Genomic DNA, 27,567 nt, shown 5'->3' on the forward strand with positions numbered 1-27,567 from the left:
TGATGATGGTGAAGCAAAAGCATGCAAGGTCACAAGAGGAGTTTATTTACTTCATCCCAACTTGACGAAACAGTAACGATATTGGCACATTGAATAATTTTGAAACGAGCCCTCGTGTGTGTGTGTGTGTGTGTGTGTGTGTGTGTGTGTGTGTGTGTGTGTGTTATGGTGAAGGACAATCTATCAACCATATAATTAATGTATGACAAATCCTGCAGAGAGAGAGAGAGAGAGAGAGAGAGAGAGAGAGAGAGAGAGAGAGAGAGAGAGAGAGAGAGAGAGAGAGAGAGAGAGAGAGAGAGAGAGCAGCACAATCACACATGCTACATCTCCGGCGACAAGACCGTTAGAGGCGATCGGTCAGCAAACAGACGGCACTCCAGCTGACAGTCGAGGGTTCGACCGTCAAGGGGGAAGGGAGCGTCGAACATGATCACTTTGCTTTCCCGAGACTGCCCAAAACCGACCTGGCCGCCCCAGGAGACGTCCCGCATGATAGTGCTGAAGGCGGCTCACGTGCAGTGCTTCTGGAAGACGTGGTAGTCGAGGAATTTAACTTGCGTCCCGTCGTAGCAGGTGGTGTGGTCCGTGATGATGGGAAGGTAGACCTGCGACGGGTTGACGGAGGATGTGTCGAGGAACAGCCAGCTCATGTCGCAGCCACAAACCAGAGGGTTGCCTGTAGGGGAGAGCAAGGCAGCGTGACTCCGTGTTCCAGTCTCAAAAAGACCGACAAGTGGCCATCGTGTTAGGGATGAAAAGAGAGGCTTCGCTCGCACCGCTTGCCAAAGACGGTCGTGCGCCAGCGGTGCCCAGTTTAGTGAGTACTGGACCGACCGGCGGACACTATATTTGTTTTATGGTGATGCTAAGGACACTAAATTTTGTATTCATTGTATGTCACTCCCCATGGTGAGAGTAATATAAAAGTACGAACTATCTGTTACCTGTGAGGTCCAGGATACCGCCGAGCATCTGGTCCATGATCGGCTGCCAAATGAGCCGCGTCAACGTCTCGATCCTATTGTTGGACATGTCGATGATCGCTTCAGCCGTTATCCCTGCGGTAGACGGGGCAATAAGTGTGTGTGTGTGTGTGTGTGTGTGTGTGTGTGTGTGTGTGTGTGTGTGTGTGTGTGTGTGTGTGTGTGTTCGTGTGTGTGTGTGTGTGTGTGTGTGTGTGTGTGTGTGTTCGTGTGTGTGTGTGTGTGTGTGTGTGTGTGTGTTCGTGTGTGTGTGTGTGTGTGTGTGTGTGTGTGTGTGTGTGTGTGTTGTTTGTTGGTTGTCTTCTTAGATATCGATTGGAAATAGCAGGGGATGGGGAACGGTGGACAAGCGGCCTCGACGGACATGAAACGTCGCGTCAAATACTAAGAAGAAATGTTCAATGGAATGCAATATACTGTACTAATATGTGCGTTGTTAGTGATGATAAAGACGATGATGATTAAGTGAAGAACGAGAGGGAGAAAAAGAATAAGAAGAAGGAGGAGCCAAAGAAGGAGGAGGAGAAAGAGGAGAAGGAGGAGGAGGAAGCCTTAACGATGCCGTGCTGATGAGGATGTAAGCAATGTAGGACGTGTACTTACCGTCAATGGCATTCGGCATGATTTTATAGATTCTGTTATTGGCGAGCAGGAGGATGCCCAGACTCCTGCTTTCGGAGTCAAAGGTGTTTTCCTCCAGCTCAACGAGGTCGTTGTTGTTGAAGTTCAGGAAGACCAGTTGTGTGAGGTTCCTGAAGATGTGCTGTGGAATATCCCTGAGGTTGATGCTCTCCAAGTTCAGATTCACGAGATTCGGCATTTTCTCGAACACGTCCCAGGTGAAAGCGAGGTTGGCATTGTAACCCATACTGAGGGTTTTCAGGGAATTGGAAATGAACTTTTCGAGGGTTGGTAGCTGGTTATTGTCAAGCACCAGAATCTCAAGATTGACATACAAAGTCATGGACTCGAAGGGAAAATCATTTATCTTGTTGTCTTGAAGGTTTAAATGTTTGAGCGTGTCGTAGGAGTAGCTGAAGACACTTTCTTCAATCACCTCAAGCTTCGTGCCTGTAATGATCACTCTCTCGAAGGTGAGTCTGTGGAAAATGTCCGACTTGAGTTCCGTAAGTTGGTAGTTGTCATTACTGGGATCGTGTTCGATAATTAGCTCATAAAACTCCTTAAAGGGGAAGGTTGCGTTAAAGACTCTCTCCAGTTCCTCGCTCGTCTTGACGAGACTGCAATCCATTGTCATTTCACCCAGCACATTGGTGTGGCACGTGCACGGCAGGATATCAACCTCATTTGGGCACGGAAGGTCACGGTGAAACCTCTGGTGTCCGCCGAGGCCCGGTCTTTGCAGCGAAGCCCGGCCGCCACCAGCAACACTACTAGCACCGCCAAGACGGGACGCAACGCCATCTTGCTCGAGAAGTTGCGGAGTTGACTGCCGCCAGCCAGTGACTGCTGTGCTGCGGGTTTGAACTTATACCCCGCCCAGGCCTATCTTATCGCCGGCACGGGAGAAAGGGGCACTGCTAGGAGGACTGGGGTGGTGTTGCTGTCTTTGATATTAGATTCGTATTGATGAAGAGCATAACTTCCTTTCATCGTCTTAGCTGGCTGGAGTCAGTGGGTCACAGCAGGCGATGTTCCGAGGGCCGAAGCTGGCGAAGGTCAGCTGCCGAGAGTCACCTCTCCCGAAGTGACAGCTGTCAGCCACGGTCTGAGGATCGCTTGCAGTGGCCTTGCCGTCTCCAGCACGTCCCACAGAACATGGTAAAAAGAGCACACCCTCGGCCGTCTTATGAGCAGGGCGCCTCTTCTGCACGACACGACTTCACGGCGCCCCGCTGTATGAAAGTCGAGGGGAGGCAGGGTACTGCTTAGCCTGAGTTGTCATTGCTCTTATTGTAGTAGTAGTAGTAGTAGTAGTAGTAGTAGTAGTAGTATTTTCACTGTAATTATTATTATTATCATTATTACTGCTATTATCATTATTATTTTTATTATTATTATTATGATGATGATGATGATGATGATAACTATTTATTATTACTTTTACTATTATATGATAGTTATTATTATTTACTTTCTTTTATTTTAATTGTTCTTTTATGGGTTTTTGTTGTTGCATTATTTTTTTCCGGTCCGTGGCCCAGTGGTCGGCGTGCCCGGCTACAGCTCTGCGGCCCCAGATTCTAATCCCGGCCTGGGCAGTCGGCGTGCAGCTCACCCAGCTGTTCATCCTCCCTTTCGGGTTGGTCAGTAAATGAGTACCTGAGGTAAACCTTGGGAAGGTAAACTGTGGTAACCCGGATTTCCCATCGGCCCGTGTCCCGGGGTGACTGGTTCTCACCTACCACAGGCTAAAAGGGCCAACGGTTCGGAGATGAACACCGCCGCCACGCGTATCAATAGCATATGCATAATAGGATAGCGTGTTTTCCCCCTAAAGCTGTTTGTGTCTGTGTGTGTGTGTGTGTGTGTGTGTGTGTGTGTGTACCCTGTACCAGCTCGTCAGTAACGGGCCTCGGTCTCCTTGATGGGCGGCGCGGCGCGGCGCATCTGCCGCTGTCTCTCACCGCATCGCATCTGAGGTATTCACGAGTCCCTCCAAAAAATAATATGTTATTGATGTAGTTCATACTAAAGATTACATTTTGAAGCCACATACCAGTAGTTTGAGCAGTTTGTAGTTTACTGTGCAATCTGGGAGTGTAGCTGTATGTGTTTATCTTAGGTGCATGTAGGTGAACGCAAACAGGTCCCCCCCACACACACACACACAGACACACACACACACACACACACACACACACACACACACACACACACACACTTTTTTTTTTTTTTTCACTGTAAACTTCAGCCCTTGATGTTTTTCTCTTAGCCCCGAATGTTTTGGAACCCTAGAAACGCCCCTGGTCTTGATCCTGATTATGATGATGATGATGATGATGCAACACTTTTTTTGTAACACTCAGGGCCGCCTCACGACGCTCACCGACGACAGCCCGCGCCCGGCACGCTGTCAGGACCCAGAAAACGAGGAAACAGAGGAGTAAGATATACAACTGTGTAAACACCTGACAGGACAAACACTAACAAAAAGGGTGACATATATGTAAGTGTAAACATCTAAAGTACAAAAGAGGGGAAACAACGAGGGTAAAGGAAAACAGATACCCAGAGAGGAAAGTAAGATATACAACTGTGTAAACACCTGACAGGACAAACACTAACAAAAAGGGTGACATATATGTAAGTGTAAACATCTAAAGTACAAAAGAGGGGAAACAACGAGGGTAAAGGAAAACAGATACCCAGAGAGGAAAGTAAGATATACAACTGTGTAAACATCTGACAGGACAAACACTAACAAAAAAAGTGACATATATAACAGTGTAAGCATCTCAAGTACCAAAGAGAGGAAACAACGAGGGTAAAGGAAAACAGATACCCAGACTCAGATACAGAAAGCAGATGCCCAGTGGGCGTGGTCAGAAAGTGTGAACAACCATTGAAAAAGACTCTGACCTGTGACGTCAGTTGTGGCGACATGTTATGAGCCAATAATTTAACAGAAAAATCACTGTGGGAGTGTCTTAAGACTGACTCACGAATAGCAGGAGAAGTAAAACAATACAACATAATGAGCGAGCAGATGGGTGTGACAGGAAGTATTGGCCATTGGTTATGTAGAAAATTAAGGGCGTGTCAAGGATGTAAGTCCGCCTAAAGCAAAGAAAAATGTGGCCTAGAAATCAGTGATATAGGTAGATCGAGCTTGGTTCTCGCCTCAAGCAGACCTGCTACTCACTCAGCCGAGAATGGCTGTTGTGATCTTAATCGTGAGTAGAAATTCGAGAATCTAAGGGAAACCGACTGTATTGTCCTGGAGATTATATTGTGAGGAAATGTGTAGTAGGAATGTGAGTGGTACAGGATAGTGATTATTTGTTTGCGATGTTAAGCAGAAATGGAAACCACAGCGTGTGGTATAATTGGGTGTTTCCATGAATTGTAGTAGATTATACTATAGGAATATGTTATTAGAATTTTGTGAAGAGAGTACATAATGATTGTGATGTAAGCAGAGATACAAACCACTGCTTGTGGAACGACGAGTGTTATTATTATTGGCAACAACTGAGCACATATTGTAGTATTATGTTTAAGACATGTCGTTTGTCATATGTTGTATCCATTGCTGAATATGCCAGAGTGTTATGATCGTCTGAGCATAGAATATTGCGTAAGGCAATTATTTTCATTTAATCTTAAATAAATGTATATTATAGTTTTTCCTTCTCTATCCCCGAACATTAGTTTCCAATAACAACTTAAGCCGGATCACGCTACCAGGGATACGAGACTGTGAGATCATTTATGGAGTAGTTAATGAGTGATAAAAGAGTTGTTTTAATACAATAGAAGAAGGGTCCAAAACTGGTGGCAGCGGTGGGATAGACAGGAGCGTGTGTTTATTAATGTTTTCCCTTAAATTAACTACGTTTAATGAGAAAAGGGCTCATACTTTCACCAAGTTTAGTTCGTTTTAGCAGCGGTAGTGATAGCGATGATATAAGTATTTGTTCTTCCGGAGAGTTAGACTCAGAGTCAGACAACATGCCGGACGAAATTCAGGTCGGAAACGGTGTACCGGATCCTGAGCAAAGCACTAGTGAAGTCAGTGGCCAAAACAAGTCTACTACAGTAGATAAAACAGATCTAGCCTCTATCATTTCCCTTAATTCGAGGAACAACTATGGCAAAGTCAAAGGATTAAAATATTATATGGGAGGTCGGAGCAAGGACCCAGACAACCCTACATTTTCCTGTACTACTAGTGTAAGGCAGTGGATTAAAGATATAGATTCACGGACTGCTGATAACTGGACTGATCAAGGAAGGATACAGTTAGCAAAGCAACACTCATTAGGACCTGTCTTTCAATTGATTTCCACTACAGTTGAGACGGACGGTTATGACTGGAACAAGGTTAAGCAGCAACTGTTAGAAGTATTTCCTGATGATAAAACTTATTATGAGAGGAAAGAAGACCTGGCCACAGCAAGGCGTAAATCTGGGGAAACAATACCTGAATTTTGGGTAAGGCTACATGAGGCAACCTGTTCACTTCAAAAATTGAGGCCAGAAAATAAAATGTCATTACAGGAAGACAAAATAACTGCTTTTTTGACGGCCCTTCCAAAACCCTTTAGATCATATTTAACTGATGATGACATGAAAGATCCTTCAGCAGTGTACAAAAAGGCCCTAAACTTCGTGAAAAATCATCCACAGCTGAAACTAACATGCAGTGATCTCATGAAAGAGACTCGTCAGCCCGTAGCGATGGTGACTGGCCACAAATCTCAGCACTCTAGGCAAGCTAGGAAGGAGGAGCAAAGACGCCCCCAAAATAATTATGTAGTATGCTTTCGTTGTGAAAAGGTAGGACATGTAGCTAAGTCTTGCTGGGTAGAAATTTGCAGAAACTGTGGCATGACTGGGCATTCTACTGCCCATTGCTGGCATTTTTCGAGAGGAAGAGGAGGACAGGGCAGGTACCCACCTCGGGGTAACTCCTACAAACAAAAAAAAAACGCCAACTTTCGGTAGAAATAACAGAAAATGAACGGAGAACGAACAAGGGAGTAACCACATCACTAACAAGCAATGAAAAGAAGGCTATAATCAACATAACTCAGAGTAATCTTGGTAGCCAGATCGCACTAAACTTGCAGGTACAAAAACATGATAAAACATATGCAAAGGTGGCCGCTCTCCTAGATACGGGAGCGTGTGAGTCTTATAACTGATGAATTTATTCAAGAGTTAGGGCTCGCAGTAAATGAAAGTGAAGCGAAACCCGTAAATATTGTCTCGGTGCAAGGACACCATATTGAAAATGAAGGTAGGAGACAGGTTAACCTTAAATTTGGAAGGAGAAATAGCGTACAAGATCTAATAATAACACGCAATGTAGATTTACCGACTCCTATTTTGTTGGGTACTGATTTCATGTTGCAACACGAAATTACTCTAAAAACGTGGCAACCACATGAAGAACAAGGAAACGAGGTTGGAAACTGATGATAGAAGGGGAAACTATACCTATACAACCCATTGAGCCCGGAGAAATATCTCTGATATCTAGAGGTGAGGGACCTCAGTTGAATGAAGATGAAAATGAAGAAAGCTTCACTGAAAGTAAGGCCGAACGTTGCCGAGCAGCTGAACCTTTGCAACTGCATGCATCTGTTGCAGGTTACATAACGCTAGTGACGCAACTACAGGCAACTGAAGCTTTATTTGAGCCTTGTGTTAGTACTCCTCAGGCTAGAGTCTTGTGCTCAGGGATAGTTAAGTTGACCCCTTCACCTGACAATCAAAGATCTTATGTCACTGTGCCATATTTGAATGTTGAAAGTGAGAGCATAGAGATAGATGATAGTACAACGTTAGGATTTGTGAAGCCTGTCACTCATGAGCAATACGCTGATCTGCCACAAGTATCTAGTGTACAGACCGCTGACACAGTTAAGACAGTCTTGAAGCCCGCAGAGCTTGAAGCAAGGAAGAAAAGCCTCTATCAAATTGCTGACGTTAAATTCCCAAGTGAAGAAAGAGATAATCAGGTCTTAAAGTTCCTAATAGATAAATATATAACAGTGTTTTCCACAGAACAAGAACCATTAACAGTAACGCCCTATTTTATAAGCACCATCAAGCAAAACACTGATGAAGTAGTGTACAGGCGTCCATATAACATTCATATCAGTTATCATGACAAAATAAATGAACAACTTATATCGCTCCAGCAACAGGGTGTGATTCGCCCTTCGCGATTACCCTATAATGCCCTACTTCTCCCAGTGCCCAAAAAAGATGGAGGACTACGACTTTGTCTGGACTTCTGGGCACTTAATAAGACACTACGGGACGACCGGTACCCACTCCCTAATATAACTACCATACTCAATCAATTGGGAGATAATAAGCTTTTTGCATGCCTAGACTTGAAACAGGGTTACCATCAAATCCCCCTAGATGAAATTTGCAGAGAGAAGACGTCATTTTCTTCTCCAGCAGGACATTGGGAATTTACTTCCCTACCCTTTGGCCTTAAAACAGCTCGTCCTGCTTCCAGAAAGTAATAAACACTGTCCTTACAGGCATATTAGGTAACAAGGTTCAAGTATACCTTACTTGATGACAATTATCCTGGGCAATACATTTTCTAATCACGTAGATAACTTAGAACAAATTCTGAATCGTTTAAAGGAAGCCAAACTGACTATTAAGATGGAGAAGTGTAACTTTTTTAAGGACAAAGTAGATTACCTGGGCCAAGTCATCTGCTCAGAAGGAATAAGACCTCAATCTAGCAAGCTGGAGGCCATACCAAACATCCTGGGCCCCGCAAACTGCTCATGATTTACAGTCATTTCTTGGACTGACTAATTATTATCGCACATTTATTGCAAATTATTTACAAATTGTTGCTCCTCTTCTAAAAATTTACAAAGGGAAAAAAGCTACACTCAAAAAAAAAAAATATAAAACTCCGCTCATGTGGACAGATGAAGCAAAAATTGCGTTCTCAACCCTTAAGGATAGAATGCTTGACACAGTCACTCTAAAATTCCCTGACTTTAACAAACCTTTCGTTCTCACTACTGACGCGTCCAGCTACAGTATTGGTGGAGTATTGCAACAACAGGATAATGATAATAAACTAAGACCTATATCCTTTTTTAGTAGAAAATTGAACACAGCAGAACAGCGGTACAGTACAGTTGAAAGAGAGGCTTTAGCGGTAATATATGGGTTGCAAGTGAACCGCCCATTAATACTGGGCTACCCTATTGAGATCCACACGGATCACAGACCTTTAGTATGGTTGTTACAGGTAGCTAGTCCCAACGGCAGGATAGCTAGGTGGCAGACTCTCATGAGTGAGTATGATTTCACAATCAATCATTTGCCTGGCAAGGAAAATATAGTAGCAGATTTTTTATCAAGGATGAAGGCTCAACAGGACACTGAGATTGAATTAGAAGATCCGCGCGATAATATTTGTGGATGGGGAACAACCAAAACCGTGGAACACGTGGATAATGAGGGGCAAGGTATTGCACTAGTGCAGAAAAAGAAAAAGGCGCCAAATGATATGGAATCAAAATGTATGAAATGTATGGACATGAATTGTGAGTGTATTGGCCACACACTTGACTGGAGTATTGAAGAGATTATTGAGCTGCAAGATGAGCAGCCAGCATATAGAATGATAAAAAATATGATAAAAGAAGGGTGCCCCATGAATGAGATTGAGCAGAGACTCAGAGATAAAAGGTATAATGTGAAGATGCCCCTGTCAGAATTGCAGGTGGAACACGATGTGTTATATCGTGTTATAATGAATCCGTACGGAGAAGCCACTAAGGTGGTGGTTTTACCCCCGAAGTATTTCCAGAAAGCGATAACTCTGGCTCATTCGTCGCCAACTGCAGGGCACGGAGGAACCAAAGTTACGTTATCTCGGTGTAGAAAGTTCGCTTTCTGGCCTGGAATGAAACGGGATGTAGAAGAGTATGTAAGGAAGTGCGTCACGTGTAGTCGTTTCAAGCGAGTTGGGAACTTCCACCCTGCTCCTTTGCGGCATTATCCGGACGTCACCGCTCCTTTTGAGAGAATACACATGGACCTTGTGGGTCCCATGGGTGTATCGGACAATGGGTTTCGATACGTAATGACCATAATTGATGTTTTTACAAGGTATTTGATTACAGTACCCTTACGGAGTAAGGAAGCCCGCGAAGTAGCAAGGGCGATGTACGTGAATGTGGTTTGTGTACACGGTGTTCCTCAGACAGTTGTTACAGATCAAGGTTCAGAGTTTGTTAATTCCGTGATGCAGGAGATAACTTCTGAACTCCTCATGCGACACGCGAAAATAACGGCTTACCATCCAAGTGCAAATGGAATAGTAGAGCGCGCAAATTATACCATTGTTAACATTTTGAGGACAATGGTTCTAGGAAATGTGTCCATTTGGGATATAATGTTACCTGCAGCCACCCTGGCATATAATACTGCGTATCATAGCACCATAAAGGAGTCCCCTTTTTATCTCATGTACTTACGGGATCCTCGTATGCCCTACACTATGTTAGAAAAAACTCAGCAACCCTGATATGATATTGACTCCTATAAGGAAGAAATGGCTGCAGTTGCAAAAAAAGTTTATGATAGATGCCGGGTTTACATTGAAGAAGGTAGAGAAGAAATGGAAAAGTACTACAAACCTACGAAACTCAAAACTATCAGCGTTGGCGACAGAGTGTTCCTCAAACATATACCAAAAAGAAAAGAAAATAAGAAGTTGCAACCTATTTTTGATGGACCCTACAGGGTAATAGACAAGATCAGTGATGTAGTGGTAAAAATTAGGAACCTCAGGACTAGTAAGGTTTCAACAGTCCACACAGATAGAGTGAAAGTCCTTCATGAAGACTGCATCGATGTGCAGCAATGTCCAACGGTTAGACGAGCATACCCTTTAAATCCAGAGACAGACACTGATCTATTCTTTGCATTGCTCAACCGTGAAATCGCTGAGAAAAATTCTACCGAAAATGATAACTCGTAGCGGAGAGGTGACTGCTACTCATGACACATTAAATAATGTTCGTTCAACAACAGCAATAAACAGCTGATGCACAGGCCCTACCTTCTCAGGTTACTCCCAAACTTTCAGAGCCACCTCGGCATAGATAAAGCCTTCGCTTTTCGACGGTACAAGAGTTGCCTAATGTAATGTCAAAACTAATACGATATAGAACAGGAATAATGCATAAGGATGAAAATGCAATAATTGAGCGGAAATATGACGAAATAAACCACAGATTGATTTGACTCTTTCGGTGTACGACTCATTGACACAACAGGAGTCCCCAACACGTGCTGGCCAAAGTTTCACACCAACATACTATCTATAATATAGTCCTCACAGATAGAGACTATAGTACCGTTTAGCCTTACAGAAGATGTTTTAGCTGCATTATATAAAGCACGGATTTTAACTGCTTCGTTACTTGAAATGTTATTCAAATGTCACCTGAGTATCCAGCTGTAAAAGCAATAAAATACACACTCTTTAATTTTGAAAAAGACTTCAGTTCACTGTTGCATCATCTAAGAAAAGTTTTAGGCTATGTGATGACTACTAATCAAAATAAGCTGCATGCTTCTATGATTTATAAAAAATAAAAAATAAACGGGAAATAATTATTTTTTGAGGATCCTTGTCTAATAACCTATTTGGTACCGCGACCCAGGCTCAAGTTGATGCTATTCATGGAAAAATAGAGGACTAGAGTCATTAACTGAGAAAGATTTTATATAGTTAAATGTTTATTATGGAAAACTCAACATCGTTAAGTAATATGCATGCCATGCAATCTGCCTTTAACAGGCTATATTCAGCTGTAGATGTATTGAACCAAGTTGTGCGCCATTTTAGTATAGACTATGGCATTAGGAAGAGAAAAAAGCTCCTACAAGAATTGTTATATTTTGACTTAGCATTGAGACACATAAGACCAGGTATACAAGATTTATATTTGAGTCTGCAGGCTCCCCTGCAAACATACATAACTCCAACCATTATGTGAAACAAACAGTTGTTCAGTACATTAAAGGAAGCCTAGGATCGGCCTCCAGGTTTTTTGTGCCTTGCAGTTCTTGATTTTTTAGCTCTATATAGGGATGTAATAACTGTCCTCCAGGACAACGGCTTTGCACGATTCTCGTAATTTCTATTTCACTAAACCTTTGCGAGGAGATCCGATTGACACCTTTGATGTCTTTCGAATCGACTCCCTTCCATTTTCTGTGCAGAATAGCACTTACTTTCTTATGTATAGTGTTGATTCAAGATGTATTGCCTTCAGTGAGAATAGGAAAATATATTTTATGCTTTCTAGTATAAAACACTGTAACAAGAATAACCATATGTTAGTTTGTCCTCCCACAGGCCCCGTCCATGAGGCTTGTAACGCAGCCTCTTGTGAATCGGCTGCTTTCTTGAAACATGAGTCAGTCATCAACCTCTGCCACACAATAGTCTTGAAAACATTTCCCCCTATGTTTATAAAAGGTCCTGGCTACTGGACCTGTTCACTTGCCTCCCCCATCACTCTGACACTCACATGCCCTACCCATCCTGTAAACAGACATAATGTCAGCCTGACGGATAATGGGATATTGATGCTTCGGCGAGGTTCTCTTCGCAGTGCTGAGTCCATCCCCCTACAGGAGCTAACAGCTGGCTTGCAGCCCCTAAATTATGTGGTCGAGCCGGATCAGCCCTTTCAACCCGCAATCCATTGGTGGATTGTCTTCGCCATTGTCGTGATCCTGGTTCTTCTGCTGGTGACGTCTGCCGTGGGGTATTCCTATGTCCTACGCTACGCACGACGCCGCCTAATTCCAGACTCGAACCAACTGCAGACATTGCAAGGCGTATCTTCTCCACCAACACCTGTGAGATCTCAGGGGCGAGATCTTCCGGAAGGGGAAGTATGTCAGGACCCAGAAAACGAGGAAACAGAGGAGTAAGATATACAACTGTGTAAACACCTGACAGGACAAACACTAACAAAAAGGGTGACATATATGTAAGTGTAAACATCTAAAGTACAAAAGAGGGGAAACAACGAGGGTAAAGGAAAACAGATACCCAGACAGGAAAGTAAGATATACAACTGTGTAAACACCTGACAGGACAAACACTAACAAAAAGGGTGACATATATGTAAGTGTAAACATCTAAAGTACAAAAGAGGGGAAACAACGAGGGTAAAGGAAAACAGATACCCAGAGAGGAAAGTAAGATATACAACTGTGTAAACATCTGACAGGACAAACACTAACAAAAAAAGTGACATATATAACAGTGTAAGCATCTCAAGTACCAAAGAGAGGAAACAACGAGGGTAAAGGAAAACAGATACCCAGACTCAGATACAGAAAGCAGATGCCCAGTGGGCGTGGTCAGAAAGTGTGAACAACCATTGAAAAAGACTCTGACCTGTGACGTCAGTTGTGGCGACATGTTATGAGCCAATAATTTAACAGAAAAATCACTGAGGGAGTGTCTTAAGACTGACTCACGAATAGCAGGAGAAGTAAAACAATACAACATAATGAGCGAGCAGATGGGTGTGACAGGAAGTATTGGCCATTGGTTATGTAGAAAATTAAGGGCGTGTCAAGGATGTAAGTCCGCCTAAAGCAAAGAAAATGTGGCCTAGAAATCAGTGATATAGGTAGATCGAGCTTGGTTCTCGCCTCAAGCAGACCTGCTACTCACTCAGCCGAGAATGGCTGTTGTGATCTTAATCGTGAGTAGAAATTCGAGAATCTAAGGGAAACCGACTGTATTGTCCTGGAGATTATATTGTGAGGAAATGTGTAGTAGGAATGTGAGTGGTACAGGATAGTGATTATTTGTTTGCGATGTTAAGCAGAAATGGAAACCACAGCGTGTGGTATAATTGGGTGTTTCCATGAATTGTAGTAGATTATACTATAGGAATATGTTATTAGAATTTTGTGAAGAGAGTACATAATGATTGTGATGTAAGCAGAGATACAAACCACTGCTTGTGGAACGACGAGTGTTATTATTATTGGCAACAACTGAGCACATATTGTAGTATTATGTTTAAGACATGTCGTTTGTCATATGTTGTATCCATTGCTGAATATGCCAGAGTGTTATGATCGTCTGAGCATAGGATATTGCGTAAGGCAATTATTTTCATTTAATCTTAAATAAATGTAAATTATATTTTCCCTTGTCTATCCCCGAACACTAGTCTCCAATAACAACTTAAGCCGGATCACGCTACCAAGGATACGAGACGGTGAGATCATTTATTGAGTAATTAATGAGTGATAAAAGAGTTGATTTAATACAACAAAAGAAGGGTCTAAAAACGCGTCGCCAGCGTGTCCGCCGCCGGGGAACGTGAGCCTGATAACCACCTGTTGGCCCTCACGAACCTGCGCCGGCCCTTGCGTGTGTGTGGGTGGGGGTGAGTGGGTGGGTGGGTGTGGGTGTGGGTGGGTGGGTGGTTGGATGGGCGTGTGTGTGTGCATGTAATAATAATAATAATAATAATAATAATAATAATAATAATAATAATAATAATAATAATAATAATAATAATAATAATAATAATAATAATAATAATAATAAACGGTTTATTTAGTTGCGGCAGCCGTCAGGCTGAAAAATTACATGTTCTAAATACATTATAACTTTGCTAATGAAACAAGTACAAAAAGAAGGGAGATGGGGATCGGGGTCTGATTTGTGCGGAAAGTTGGGGCGATGGAGCTTTGGGTGGGGATGAGGGGCGGTGGGGGGAGTGCAGTGCGGTGGTGCCAAGAGGGGAGGAAGGTGCGATCTCTTCAGATGACGGTGAGGTCAGGTCACGTGTAAATCCTCAGGTCAGACGCTGGGTTCAGGTGACAGTTGACGGTGGTAGTGCAGATGGGTAGTTTATGGAAAGTCACTCAGGTATACCCAGGCTTAGTGAGGCGGTGCTAAGCTTCTGGCGCGGCGAGACACAGGTGATGTTTTGCTTCCCGGCTGGTTGATATAGCCGTGGGAATATGTGCACAGCGTTGATTAAGTTGCCGTACATCTTGCTCCGAACGGAGTGACGAGGCTGCCACACTGACTGCCGCCTGAACTGACCTTCCCCTGCTGCTGGGTGACCGAGATGGTATCCTTCGGTGCTTGAGGATGTCGGCGGGGACGCTGTGGATGACAAAGCGTTTGCGACACACCGCTCTCACTACCCTTCCAACACCACTAACACACTGCACTCACGGCATTTCACAAAAGTTCTTTGGAGTAATGAGTTCCTCGAATAAATGAGAAGGGGCGGGGGAATGGGGAGCGAAGGAAAAGGAAAAGGGTCAACAGGACGACCCTGTGGCTGCTATGGGGAGCGCCATGTGAAACCCCGTTAGGGTCAGGACATTTGTGTGAGGGGTGGGTGGGGGGATGGGCGGGTGTGTATGTGTGTTTGAGGGGTGGGGGGGTGGATGGGTGTGTGGGTGGGGGGAGGGGGATGGGCGGGTGTGTATGTGTGCAGATTACACACCTCCTCTGTACCACTTAACTATCAACCTGGTTTACATTATATCCTCTACAGATGGTCCTTATTTTGTTCCTCTCGCACTTTCCAACCTTGGCTTTTCATACTAGATAACACATCTCCTCTGTACCACTTAACTATTAACCTTGAAATGTCTCCTTTGGTTTAAAAAAAAAAAAAAAAAAAAAACTGGTTTACCTTACGTCCTCTGCAGATGCTTCTTCTTTGTTCTTATCGCACTCTACAACCTTGGCTTTTCATACTTTGTTGTTTGTTCGCGTTACACAGATATCCCACAATGCTGCCACCAGAGTGATTTTTATGGAGAGAGAACTGATGCCAATACGAGTACAAGAACTTCGGGCATAACCAAGTAGAATGAATGCTTTAGGAAGAAAAAGCAAGATATCCCACAGCATGTTTAGAATGACCTCCTCATGCATTCTTAAAGTCACTCAGCACATGAGTCACGAACGGATGGATAGAGAGAGATAGATGGATAGGTAGAGAGAGACAGGAAAGGGAAGTGTGCGTGTATGTGTGTGATTCTATTTAGTAAGTAAGCTAGTTAGTTAATTCACTAGTTTGTTTCTTACTTATTTCCTTGCTTATTTACTCACTTCGCTACTCACCTCTTTACGACCAGTGACGCATTACGCTGAGACGTTGTTTTTTTAGTGTTTTGCTGTTAATAATGATAGATTTTGTTTTAATATATAAGCTGCATATCTGTTTACGGTTTTCTATCTTTCAATCTATTTATCCATCTGGCTTGCTGGACCCACGTTGTCGGGACCCAGAAGACGATCAAACAGATGAATGACCATAACAACACAGATAAAAGTAACCCCAATCGGAGGCAAGTACCGGATGTAGATCTGGAGACAAGAATTGTAAACATCTGATAGGAAAGGGAAGGAAAGCAATAGACGCACCTAACATCACCAAACGTTGGGTACAAACTTGGAGGAGGGACTGTTTTTGTGCTTCGAGTGGCGGTAGTGGGCTAAAGAATAGCCTATGATTTTTTTGGTATTTATAAATGATCCACAAGACATCCTGAAGTTAAATCAAAGTATGTGCTTATCTTTCTATTCATTCATACACACACTGGTAATATTTCTGTGGTGTCTGATTCACTTAATTGAGTGAAATTTTATTGTGATAAAGTCACAAATTTGTGTCACTAATAAAATTGAAAAGGGTAATGTAAGTCATGCCTCCATGAAATATATACAAATAGATAGATATGAAAGCTCACGAAGTCACAATAAGTGACATCACCTGCCTTGCGCAATAACAATATGCTTATTTAAGGTATCTGATACCTCCAAAATGGCGTGCTGCTGCCCTGGCCACCGTGTTCGTATAAAATATGAACGTATTTTTATATTATTGTTCTGCTGTTTATTCAATGTTCTGTCCAAGAGAAAGAATACTCATAATTTGTTAGTTTTTGGTTATATGGATTCTTTACGAAATACAATTATAACATTACCGCCTAAAAGTTAGGAAACATACTGATTCCTGGATCGGCTATGATGATGTTAGGTGCGCCCACTAGTCAGCTATACAAGAGTCGTAAACAGCTGATAGTACAGGGAAAACAAAGACAAGAAGGGTGACGGAAACAGATACCAAGACCCAGATACAGAAAATAAATACCCAGTAGGCGGGATCAGAAAGTGTAGATGACCATTCAGAGACTCTGAACAAGTGACGTGAGTTGTGACGACTTGTTATAAGCGAAAAACGGAATAAAGAAATCTCGTCTGAGCGTAAAATATTGCGTAAGGCAATTACTTTCATTTAATTTTAAATAAATGTATATTATATTTTTCCCTTATTTATCCCCGAACTCTAGTCTCCAATAACAACTTATAGCCGGATCAAGGTACCAGGGATACGAGAGGGTGAGATCATTTGAGTGCTGATCAAGTGGGTTTAGTGCCAGAGTCCTGCAGAATAAAAGAAGAGAAAAGGATTAAACTAAGAAAAAAGAGGGGTACAAAATGTTACCTTGAATTCGTATGGAGAGGGAGAAGGGGAGTAAGGGAAGGAGGAGAAAGGGGGGGGTGGGGGTGGAAGTTGGGAGAGGAAAGGAGGAGGGACTTATCCTTTATTAATGTGTCATCCTCATTCGTTGTTTCCATAATTTCATTCGCCCCATGCAGGAACGCATTCTCCGCTGGACAAACAGGAGATTCATTGTCCTCTTGGCGGGAGACGGAATGATGATGAGGGTGATGATAATGGTGATGATGGTGATGGTGATGATGGTGAAGCAAAAACATGCAAGGTCACAAGAGGAGTTTATTTACTTCATCCCAACTTGACGAAACAGTAACGATATTGGCACATCGAATAATTTTGAAATGAGCCCTCGTGTGTGTGTGTGTGTGTGTGTGTGTGTGTGTTATGGTGAAGGACAATCTATCAACCATATAATTAATGTATGACAAATCCTGCCAGAGAGAGAGAGAGAGAGAGAGAGAGAGAGAGAGAGAGAGAGAGAGAGAGAGAGAGAGAGCAGCACAATCACACATGCTGCATCTCCGGCGACAAGACCGTTAGAGGCGATCGGTCAGCAAACAGACGGCACTCCAGCTGACAGTCGAGGGTTCGACCGTCAAGGGGGAAGGGAGCGTCGAACATGATCACTTTGCTTTCCCGAGACTGCCCAAATCCGGCCTGGCCGCCCCAGGAGACGTCCCGCATGATAGTGCTGAAGGCGGCTCACGTGCAGTGCTTCTGGAAGACGTGGTAGTCGAGGAATTTAACTTGCGTCCCGTCGTAGCAGGTGGTGTGGTCCGTGATGATGGGAAGGTAGACCTGCGACGGGATGACGGAGGATGTGTCGAGGTACAGCCAGCTCATGTCGCAGCCACAAACCAGAGGGTTGCCTGTAGGGGAGAGCAAGGCAGCGTGACTCCGTGTTCCAGTCTCAAAAAGACCGACAAGTGGCCGTCGTGTTAGGCATGAAAAGAGAGGCTTCGCTCGCACCGCTTGCCAAAGACGGTCGTGCGCCAGCGGTGCCCAGTTTAGTGAGTACTGGATCGACCGGCGGACACTATATTTGTTTTATGGTGATGCTAAGGACACTAAATTTTGTATTCATTGTATGTCACTCCCCATGGTGAGAGTAATATAAAAGTACGAACTATCTGTTACCTGTGAGGTCCAGGATACCGCCGAGCATCTGGTCCATGATCGGCTGCCAAATGAGCCGCGTCAACGTCTCGATCCTATTGTTGGACATGTCGATGATCGCGTCAGCCCTTATCCCTGCGGTAGACGGGGCAATAAGTGTGTGTGTGTTCGTGTGTGTGTGTGTGTGTGTGTGTGTGTGTGTGTGTGTGTGTGTGTGTGTGTGTGTGTGTGTGTGTTCGTGTGTGTGTGTGTGTGTGTGTGTGTGTGTGTGTGTGTGTGTGTGTGTGTGTGTGTGTTGTTTGTTGGTTGTCTTCTTAGATATCGATTGGAAATAGCAGGGGATGGGGAACGGTGGACAAGCGGCCTCGACGGACATGAAACGTCGCGTCAAATACTAAGAAGAAATGTTCAATGGAATGCAATGGACTGTACTAATATATGCGTTGTTAGTGATGATAAAGACGATGATGATTAAGTGAAGAACGAGAGGGAGAAAAAGGATAAGAAGAAGGAGGAGGAGGAGGAGGAGAAGGAGGAGGAGAAAGAGGAGAAGGAGGAGGAGGAAGCCTTAACGATGCCGTGCTGATGAGGATGTAAGCAATGTTGGACGTGTACTTACCGTCAATGGCATTCGGCAGGATTTTATAGATTCTGTTATTGGCGAGCAGGAGGCGGGCCAGACTCCTGCTTTCGGAGTCAAAGGTGTATTCCTCCAGCTCAACGAGATCGTTGTTGTTGAAGTTCAGGAAGACCAGTTGTGTGAGGTTCCTGAAGATGTGCTGTGGAATATCCTTGAGGTTGATTCGCTCCAAGTTCAGATTCACGAGATTCGGCATTTTCTCGAACACGTCCCAGGTGAAAGCGAGGTTGGCATTGTAACCCATACTGAGGGTTTTCAGGGAATTGGAAATGAACTTTTCGAGGGTTGGTAGCTGGTTATTGTCAAGCAACAGAATCTCAAGATTGACATACAAAGTCATGGACTCGAAGGGAAAATCATTTATCTTGTTGTCTTGAAGGTTTAATTGTTTGAGCGTGTCGTAGGAGTAGCTGAAGACACTTTCTTCAATCACTTCAAGCTTCGTGCCTGTAATGATCACTCTCTCGAAGGTGAGTCTGTGGAAAATGTCCGACTTGAGTTCCGTAAGTTGGTAGTTGTCATTACTGGGATCGTGTTCGATAATTAGCTCATAAAACTCATTAAAGGGGAAGGTTGCGTTAAAGACTCTCTCCAGTTCCTTGCTCGTCTTGACGAGACTGCAATCCATTATCATATCAAGCAGAACATTGGTGTGGCACGTGCACGGCAGGATATCAACCTCATTTGGGCACGGAAGGTCACGGGTGAAACCTCTGGTGTCCGCCGAGGCCCGGGTCTTTGCAGCGAAGCCCACGGCCGCCACCAGCAACACTACTAGCACCGCCAAGACGGGACGCAACGCCATCTTGCTCGAGAAGTTGCGGAGTTGACTGCCGCCAGCCAGTGACTGCTGTGCTGCGGGTTTGAACTTATACCCCGCCCAGGCCTATCTTATCGCCGGCACGGGAGAAAGGGGCACTGCTAGGAGGACTGGGGTGGTGTTGCTGTCTTTGATATTAGATTCGTATTAATGAAGAGCATAACTTCCTTTCATCGTCTTAGCTGGCTGGAGTCAGTGGGTCACAGAAGGCGATGTTCCGAGGGCCGAAGCTGGCGAAGGTCAGCTGCCGAGAGTCACCTCTCCCGAAGTGACAGCTGTCAGCCACGGTCTGAGGATCGCTTGCAGTGGCCTTGCCGTCTCCAGCACGTCCCACAGAACATGGTAAAAAGAGCACACCCTCGGCCGTCTTATGAGCAGGGCGCCTCTTCTGCACGACACGACTTCACGGCGCCCCGCTGTATGAAAGTCGAGGGGAGGCAGGGTACTGCTTAGCCTGAGTTGTCATTGCTCTTATTGTATTAGTAGTAGTAGTAGTAGTAGTATTTTCACTGTAATTATTATTATTATCATTATTACTGCTATTATTATTATTATTTTTATTATTATTATTATTATTATGATGATGATGATGATAACTATTTATTATTACTTTTACTATTATATGAAAGTTATTATTATTTACTTTCTTTTATTTTAATTGTTCTTTTATGGGTTTTTGTTGTTGCATTATTTTTTTCCGGTCCGTGGCCCAGTGGTCGGCGTGCCCGGCTACAGCTCTGCGGCCCCGGATTCCAATCCCGGCCTGGGCAGTCGGCGTGCAGCTCACCCAGCTGTTCATCCTCCCTTTCGGGTTGGTCAGTAAATGAGTACCTGAGGTAAACCTTGGGAAGGTAAACTGTGGTAACCCGGATTTCCCATCGGCCCGTGTCCCGGGGTGACTGGTTCTCACCTACCACAGGCTAAAAGGGCCAACGGTTCGGAGATGAACACCGCCGCCACGCGTATCAATAGCATATGCATAATAGGATAGCGTGTTTTCCCCCTAAAGCTGTTTGTGTCTGTGTGTGTGTGTGTGTGTGTGTGTGTGTGTGTGTGTGTGTGTGTGTGTGTGTGTGTGTGTGTGTACCCTGTACCAGCTCGTCAGTAACGGGCCTCGGTCTCCTTGATGGGCGGCGCGGCGCGGCGCATCTGCCGCTGTCTCTCACCGCATCGCATCTGAGGTATTCACGAGTCCCTCCAAAAAATAATATGTTATTGATGTAGTTCATACTAAAGATTACATTTTGAAGCCACATACCAGTAGTTTGAGCAGTTTGTAGTTTACTGTGCAATCTGGGAGTGTAGCTGTATGTGTTTATCTTAGGTGCATGGGGGTGAACATAAACAGGTTTCCCCCCCCCCCCCCCCACACACACACACACGCACACACACACACATTTTTTTTTCGCTCACTGTAAACTTCAGCCCCTGATGTTTTTCTCTTAGCCCCGAATGTTTTGGAACCCTAGAAACGCCCCTGGTCTTGATCCTGATTATGATGATGATGATGCAACACTTTTTTTGTAACACTCAGGGCCGCCTCACGACGCTCACCGACGACAGCCCGCGCCCGGCACGCGTCGCCAGCGTGTCCGCCGCCGGGGAACGTGAGCCTGATAACCACCTGTTGGCCCTCACGAACCTGCGCCGGCCCTTGCGTGTGTGTGGGTGGGGGTGAGTGGGTGGGTGGGTGTGGGTGTGGTTGTGGGTGGGTGGGTGGTTGGATGGGCGTGTGTGTGTGCATGTAATAATAATAATAATAATAATAATAATAATAATAATAATAATAATAATAATAATAATAATGATAATAATAATAAACGGCTAATTAATTGCGGCAGCCGTCAGATTGAAAATTTACATATGATAAATACATTTTAACTTCGCTAATGAAACAAGTACAAAAAGAAGGGGAATGGGGATCGGGGGTCTGATATGTGTCGGAAGGTTATGGCAATGGAGCTTGGGGTGGGGGAGGAGGGGCGGTGGGGGGAGTGCAGTGCGGTGGTGCCGAGAGGGGGGGAAGGTGCGGTCTCTTTAGATGACGGTGAGGTCAGGTCACGTGTAAATCCTCAGGTCAAACGCTGGGTTCAGGTGACACTTGACGGTGGTGGTGGAGGTGGGCAGTTTATGGGCGGTCACTCAGGTACCCAAGCTTAGTGAGGTGGTGATAAGCTTCTGGCGCGGCGAGACACAGGTGATGGTTTGCTTCCCGGCTGGTTGATGTAACCGTGGGAACAAGTGCACGGCGTTGACGAAGTTGCCGTACATTTTGCTCCGAACTTGAGTGGCGAGGCTGCCACACTGCCTGCCACCTGAACTGACCTTCCCCTGCTGCTGGGTGACCGAGATGGTATCCTTCGAAGCTTGAAGGTGTCGGCGGGGACAAAGTGGATGACAAGGCGTTGGCGACACACAGCTCTCACTACCCTTCCAGCACCACTAACACACTGCACTCACTGTATGTCTATATGTCACAACATTTCACAAAAGTTCTTTGGAGTAATGAGTTCCTCGAATAAATGAGAAGGGGCGGGGGAATGGGGAGCGAAGGAAAAGGGTCAACAGGACGACCCTGTGGCTGCTATGGGGAGCGCCATGTAAAACCCCGTTAGGGTCAGGACATTTGTGTGAGGGGTGGGTGGGGGGATGGGCGGGTGTGTATGTGTGTTTGAGGGGGGTGGGGGGAGTGGATGGGTGTGTGGGTGGGTGGAGTGGGGATGGGCGGGTGTGTATGTGTGCAGATTACACACCTCCTCTGTACCACTTAACTATCAACCTGGTTTACATTATATCCTCTACAGATGGTCCTTATTTTGTTCCTCTCGCACTTTCCAACCTTGGCTTTTCATACTAGATAACACATCTCCTCTGTACCACTTAACTATTAACCTTGAACTGTCTCCTTTGCTGTAAAAAAAAAAAAAAAAAAAAAAACTGGTTTACCTTACGTCCTCTGCAGATGCTTCTTCTTTGTTCTTATCGCACTCTACAACCTTGGCTTTTCATACTTTGTTGTTTGTTCGCGTTACACAGATATCCCACAATGCTGCCACCAGAGTGATTTTTATGGAGAGAGAACTGATGCCAATACGAGTACAAGAACTTCGGGCATAACCAAGTAGAATGAATGCTTTAGGAAGAAAAAGCAAGATATCCCACAGCATGTTTAGAATGACCTCCTCATGCATTCTTAAAGTCACTCAGCACATGAGTCACGAACGGATGGATAGAGAGAGATAGATGGATAGGTAGAGAGAGACAGGAAAGGGAAGTGTGCGTGTATGTGTGTGATTCTATTTAGTAAGTAAGCTAGTTAGTTAATTCACTAGTTTGTTTCTTACTTATTTCCTTGCTTATTTACTCACTTCGCTACTCACCTCTTTACGACCAGTGACGCATTACGCTGAGACGTTGTTTTTTTAGTGTGTTTTGCTGATAATAATGATAGATTTTGTTTTAATATATAAGCTGCATATCTGTTTACGGTTTTCTATCTTTCAATCTATTTATCCATCTGGCTTGCTGGACCCACGTTGTCGGGACCCAGAAGACGATCAAACAGATGAATGACCATAACAACACAGATAAAAGTAACCCCAATCGGAGGCAAGTACCGGATGTAGATCTGGAGACAAGAATTGTAAACATCTGATAGGAAAGGGAAGGAAAGCAATAGACGCACCTAACATCACCAAACGTTGGGTACAAACTTGGAGGAGGGACTGTTTTTGTGCTTCGAGTGGCGGTAGTGGGCTAAAGAATAGCCTATGATTTTTTTGGTATTTATAAATGATCCACAAGACATCCTGAAGTTAAATCAAAGTATGTGCTTATCTTTCTATTCATTCATACACACACTGGTAATATTTCTGTGGTGTCTGATTCACTTAATTGAGTGAAATTTTATTGTGATAAAGTCACAAATTTGTGTCACTAATAAAATTGAAAAGGGTAATGTAAGTCATGCCTCCATGAAATATATACAAATAGATATGAAAGCTCACGAAGTCACAATAAGTGACATCACCTGCCTTGCGCAATAACAATATGCTTATTTAAGGTATCTGATACCTCCAAAATGGCGTGCGCTGCTGCCCCGGGCCACAGTGTTCGTATAAAATATGAACGTATTTTTATATTATTGTTCTGCTGTTTATTCAATGTTCTGTCCAAGAGAAAGAATACTCATAATTTGTTAGTTTTTGGTTATATGGATTCTTTACGAAATACAATTATAACATTACCGCCTAAAAGTTAGGAAACATACTGATTCCTGGATCGGCTATGATGATGTTAGGTGCGCCCACTAGTCAGCTATACAAGAGTCGTAAACAGCTGATAGTACAGGGAAAACAAAGACAAGAAGGGTGACGGAAACAGATACCAAGACCCAGATACAGAAAATAAATACCCAGTAGGCGGGGTCAGAAAGTGTAGATGACCATTCAGAGACTCTGAACAAGTGACGTGAGTTGTGACGACTTGTTATAAGCGAAAAACGGAATAAAGAAATCTCGTCTGAGCGTAAAATATTGCGTAAGGCAATTACTTTCATTTAATTTTAAATAAATGTATATTATATTTTTCCCTTATTTATCCCCGAACTCTAGTCTCCAATAACAACTTATAGCCGGATCAAGGTACCAGGGATACGAGAGGGTGAGATCATTTGAGTGCTGATCAAGTGGGTTTAGTGCCAGAGTCCTGCAGAATAAAAGAAGAGAAAAGGATTAAACTAAGAAAAAAGAGGGGTACAAAATGTTACCTTGAATTCGTATGGAGAGGGAGAAGGGGAGTAAGGGAAGGAGGAGAAAGGGGGTGGGGTGGAAGTGGGGAGAGTAAAGGAGGAGCGACTTAGCCTTTATTAATGTGTCATCCTCATTCATTGTTTCCATAATTTCATTCGCCCCATGCAGGAACGCATTCTCCGCTGGACAAACAGGAGATTCATTGTCCTCTTGGCGGGAGACGGAATGATGATGAGGGTGATGATAATGGTGATGATGGTGATGGTGATGATGGTGAAGCAAAAACATGCAAGGTCACAAGAGGAGTTTATTTACTTCATCCCAACTTGACGAAACAGTAACGATATTGGCACATCGAATAATTTTGAAATGAGCCCTCGTGTGTGTGTGTGTGTGTGTGTGTGTGTGTGTGTGTGTGTGTGTGTTATGGTGAAGGACAATCTATCAACCATATAATTAATGTATGACAAATCCTGCCAGAGAGAGAGAGAGAGAGAGAGAGAGAGAGAGAGAGAGAGAGAGAGCAGCACAATCACACATGCTGCATCTCCGGCGACAAGACCGTTAGAGGCGATCGGTCAGCAAACAGACGGCACTCCAGCTGACAGTCGAGGGTTCGACCGTCAAGGGGGAAGGGAGCGTCGAACATGATCACTTTGCTTTCCCGAGACTGCCCAAAACCGACCTGGCCGCCCCAGGAGACGTCCCGCATGATAGTGCTGAAGGCGGCTCACGTGCAGTGCTTCTGGAAGACGTGGTAGTCGAGGAATTTAACTTGCGTCCCGTCGTAGCAGGTGGTGTGGTCCGTGATGATGGGAAGGTAGACCTGCGACGGGTCGACGGAGGATGTGTCGAGGTACAGCCAGCTCATGTCGCAGCCACAAACCAGAGGGTTGCCTGTAGGGGAGAGCAAGGCAGCGTGACTCCGTGTTCCAGTCTCAAAAAGACCGCCAAGTGGCCGTCGTGTTAGGCATGAAAAGAGAGGCTTCGCTCGCACCGCTTGCCAAAGACGGTCGTGCGCCAGCGGTGCCCAGTTTAGTGAGTACTGGACCGACCGGCGGACACTATATTTGTTTTATGGTGATGCTAAGGACACTAAATTTTGTATTCATTGTATGTCACTCCCCATGGTGAGAGTAATACAAAAGTACGAACTATCTGTTACCTGTGAGGTCCAGGATACCGTCGAGCATCTGGTTCATGATCGGCTGCCAAATGTCCTGCGTCAACTTCTCGATCCTGTTGTTGGACATGTCGATGATCGCGTCAGCCCTTATCCCTGCGGTAGACGGGGCAATAAGTGTGTGTGTGTGTGTGTGTGTGTGTGTGTGTGTGTGTGTGTGTTGGGAATGGGGAACGGTGGACAAGCGGTTCGACGGGCATGAAACGTCGCGTTAAATACCAAGAAGGAATGTTCAATGGACTGTACCAATGTGTGCGTTGTTAGTGATGATAAAGACGATGATGATTAAGTGGAGGACGGGACGGAGGAGGAGGAGGAGGAGGAGGAGGAGGCAGCCTTAACGATGCCGTGCTGATGAGGATGTAAGCAATGTAGGACGTGTACTTACCGTTAATGGCAAACCTCTGGATGTCATAGATTCTGTTATTGGCGAGCAGGAGGCGGCCCAGACTCCTGCTTTCGGAGTCAAAGGTGTCTTCCTCCAGATCAATGAGATCGTTGTTGTTGAAGTTCAGGAAGACCAGTTGTGTGAGGTTCCTGAAGATGTGCTGTGGAATATCCCTGAGGTTGATGCTCTCCAAGTTCAGATTCACGAGATTCGGCATTTTCTCGAACACGTCCCAGGTGAAAGCGAGGTTGGCATTGTAACCCATACTGAGGGTTTTCAGGGAATTGGAAATGAACTTTTCGAGGGTTGGTAGCTGGTTATTGTCAAGCACCAGAATCTCAAGATTGACATACAAAGTCATGGACTCGAAGGGAAAATCATTTATCTTGTTGTCTTGAAGGTTTAGTTGTTTGAGCGTGTCGTAGGAGTAGCTGAAGACACTTTCTTCAATCACTTCAAGCTTCGTGCCTGTAATGATCACCTTCTCGAAGTAGAGGTTGTGGAAAATGTCCGATTTGAGTTCCGTAAGTTGGTAGTTGTCATCACCGGGATTGTGTTCGATAATTAGCTCATAAAACTCATTAAAGGGGAAGGTTGCGTTAAAGACTCTCTCCAGTTCCTCGCTCGTCTTGACGAGACTGCAATCCATTGTCATATCACCCAGCACATTGGTGTGGCACGTGCACGGCAGGATATCAACCTCATTTGGGCACGGAAGGTCACGGGTGAAACCTCTGGTGTCCGCCAAGGCCCGGGTCTTTGCAGCGAAGCCCACGGCCGCCACCAGCAACACTACTAGCACCGCCAAGACGGGACGCAACGCCATCTTGCTCGAGAAGTTGCGGAGTTGACTGCCGCCAGCCAGTGACTGCTGTGCTGCGGGTTTGAACTTATGCCCCGCCCAGGCCTATCTTATCGCCGGCACGGGAGAAAGGGGCACTGCTAGGAGGACTGGGATGGTGTTGCTGTCTTTGATATTAGATTCGTATTAATGAAAAGCATAACTTCCTTTCATCGTCTTAGCTGGCTGGAGTCAGTGGGTCACAGCAGGCGATGTTCCGAGGGCCGAAGCTGGCGTAGGTCAGCTGCCGAGTCACCTCTCCCGAAGTGACAGCTGTCAGCCACGGTCTGAGGATCGCTTGCAGTGGCCTTGCCGTCTTCAGCACGTCCCACAGAACATGGTAAAAAGAGCACACCCTCGGCCGTCTTATGAGCAGGGCGCCTCTTCTGCACGACCCGTCTTTGCGGCGCCCCGCTGTGTGGTGGTCGAGGGGAGGCAGGGTACTGCTTAGCCTGAGTTGTCATTGATCTTATTGTATTATTATTATTATTATTATTATTATTATTATTATTATTATTATTATTATTATTATTATTATTATTATTATTATTATTATTATTATTATTATTATTATTATTATTATTATTATTATTATTATTATTATTATTATTATTATTAT

General features: G+C 44.6%; 1 protein-coding gene and 1 long non-coding RNA gene across 8 annotated transcripts; one reads left to right on the forward strand and one right to left on the reverse strand.

The window, feature by feature from the left end:
- Positions 1-218: 218 nt before the first annotated feature.
- On the reverse strand, positions 219-27,086 carry LOC126990974 (oplophorus-luciferin 2-monooxygenase non-catalytic subunit-like). 7 transcript variants are annotated; one of them, XM_050849614.1, is made up of 4 exons: positions 19,645-19,863; positions 1,590-2,289; positions 948-1,061; positions 219-679 (listed from the first exon to the last, which is right to left on the reverse strand). In XM_050849614.1, the coding sequence occupies exons 1-4, from the start codon at positions 19,768-19,770 to the stop codon at positions 513-515; spliced, it is 1,107 nt and encodes a 368-aa protein (XP_050705571.1). In that variant the 5' UTR covers positions 19,771-19,863; the 3' UTR covers positions 219-512. The 7 variants fall into 7 exon arrangements, with proteins under 7 accessions (XP_050705571.1, XP_050705576.1, XP_050705573.1 ...); XM_050849619.1 differs by lacking the exons at positions 948-1,061; positions 1,590-2,289; positions 19,645-19,863 and adding exons at positions 18,347-18,460; positions 26,108-27,086; XM_050849616.1 differs by lacking the exons at positions 948-1,061; positions 1,590-2,289 and adding an exon at positions 18,347-18,460 and having other exon boundaries at positions 18,945-19,838.
- On the forward strand, positions 1,697-26,552 carry LOC126990975 (uncharacterized). Its single transcript, XR_007744957.1, has 3 exons — positions 1,697-1,825; positions 19,181-19,344; positions 26,508-26,552. It is a non-coding gene; the product is annotated as an uncharacterized LOC126990975 (long non-coding RNA).
- Positions 27,087-27,567: the final 481 nt, after the last annotated feature.

The sequence above is a fragment of the Eriocheir sinensis genome, unplaced genomic scaffold (assembly GCF_024679095.1).
Source record: "Eriocheir sinensis breed Jianghai 21 unplaced genomic scaffold, ASM2467909v1 Scaffold23, whole genome shotgun sequence".
In the NCBI taxonomy this organism is placed as follows: domain Eukaryota; kingdom Metazoa; phylum Arthropoda; class Malacostraca; order Decapoda; family Varunidae; genus Eriocheir; species Eriocheir sinensis.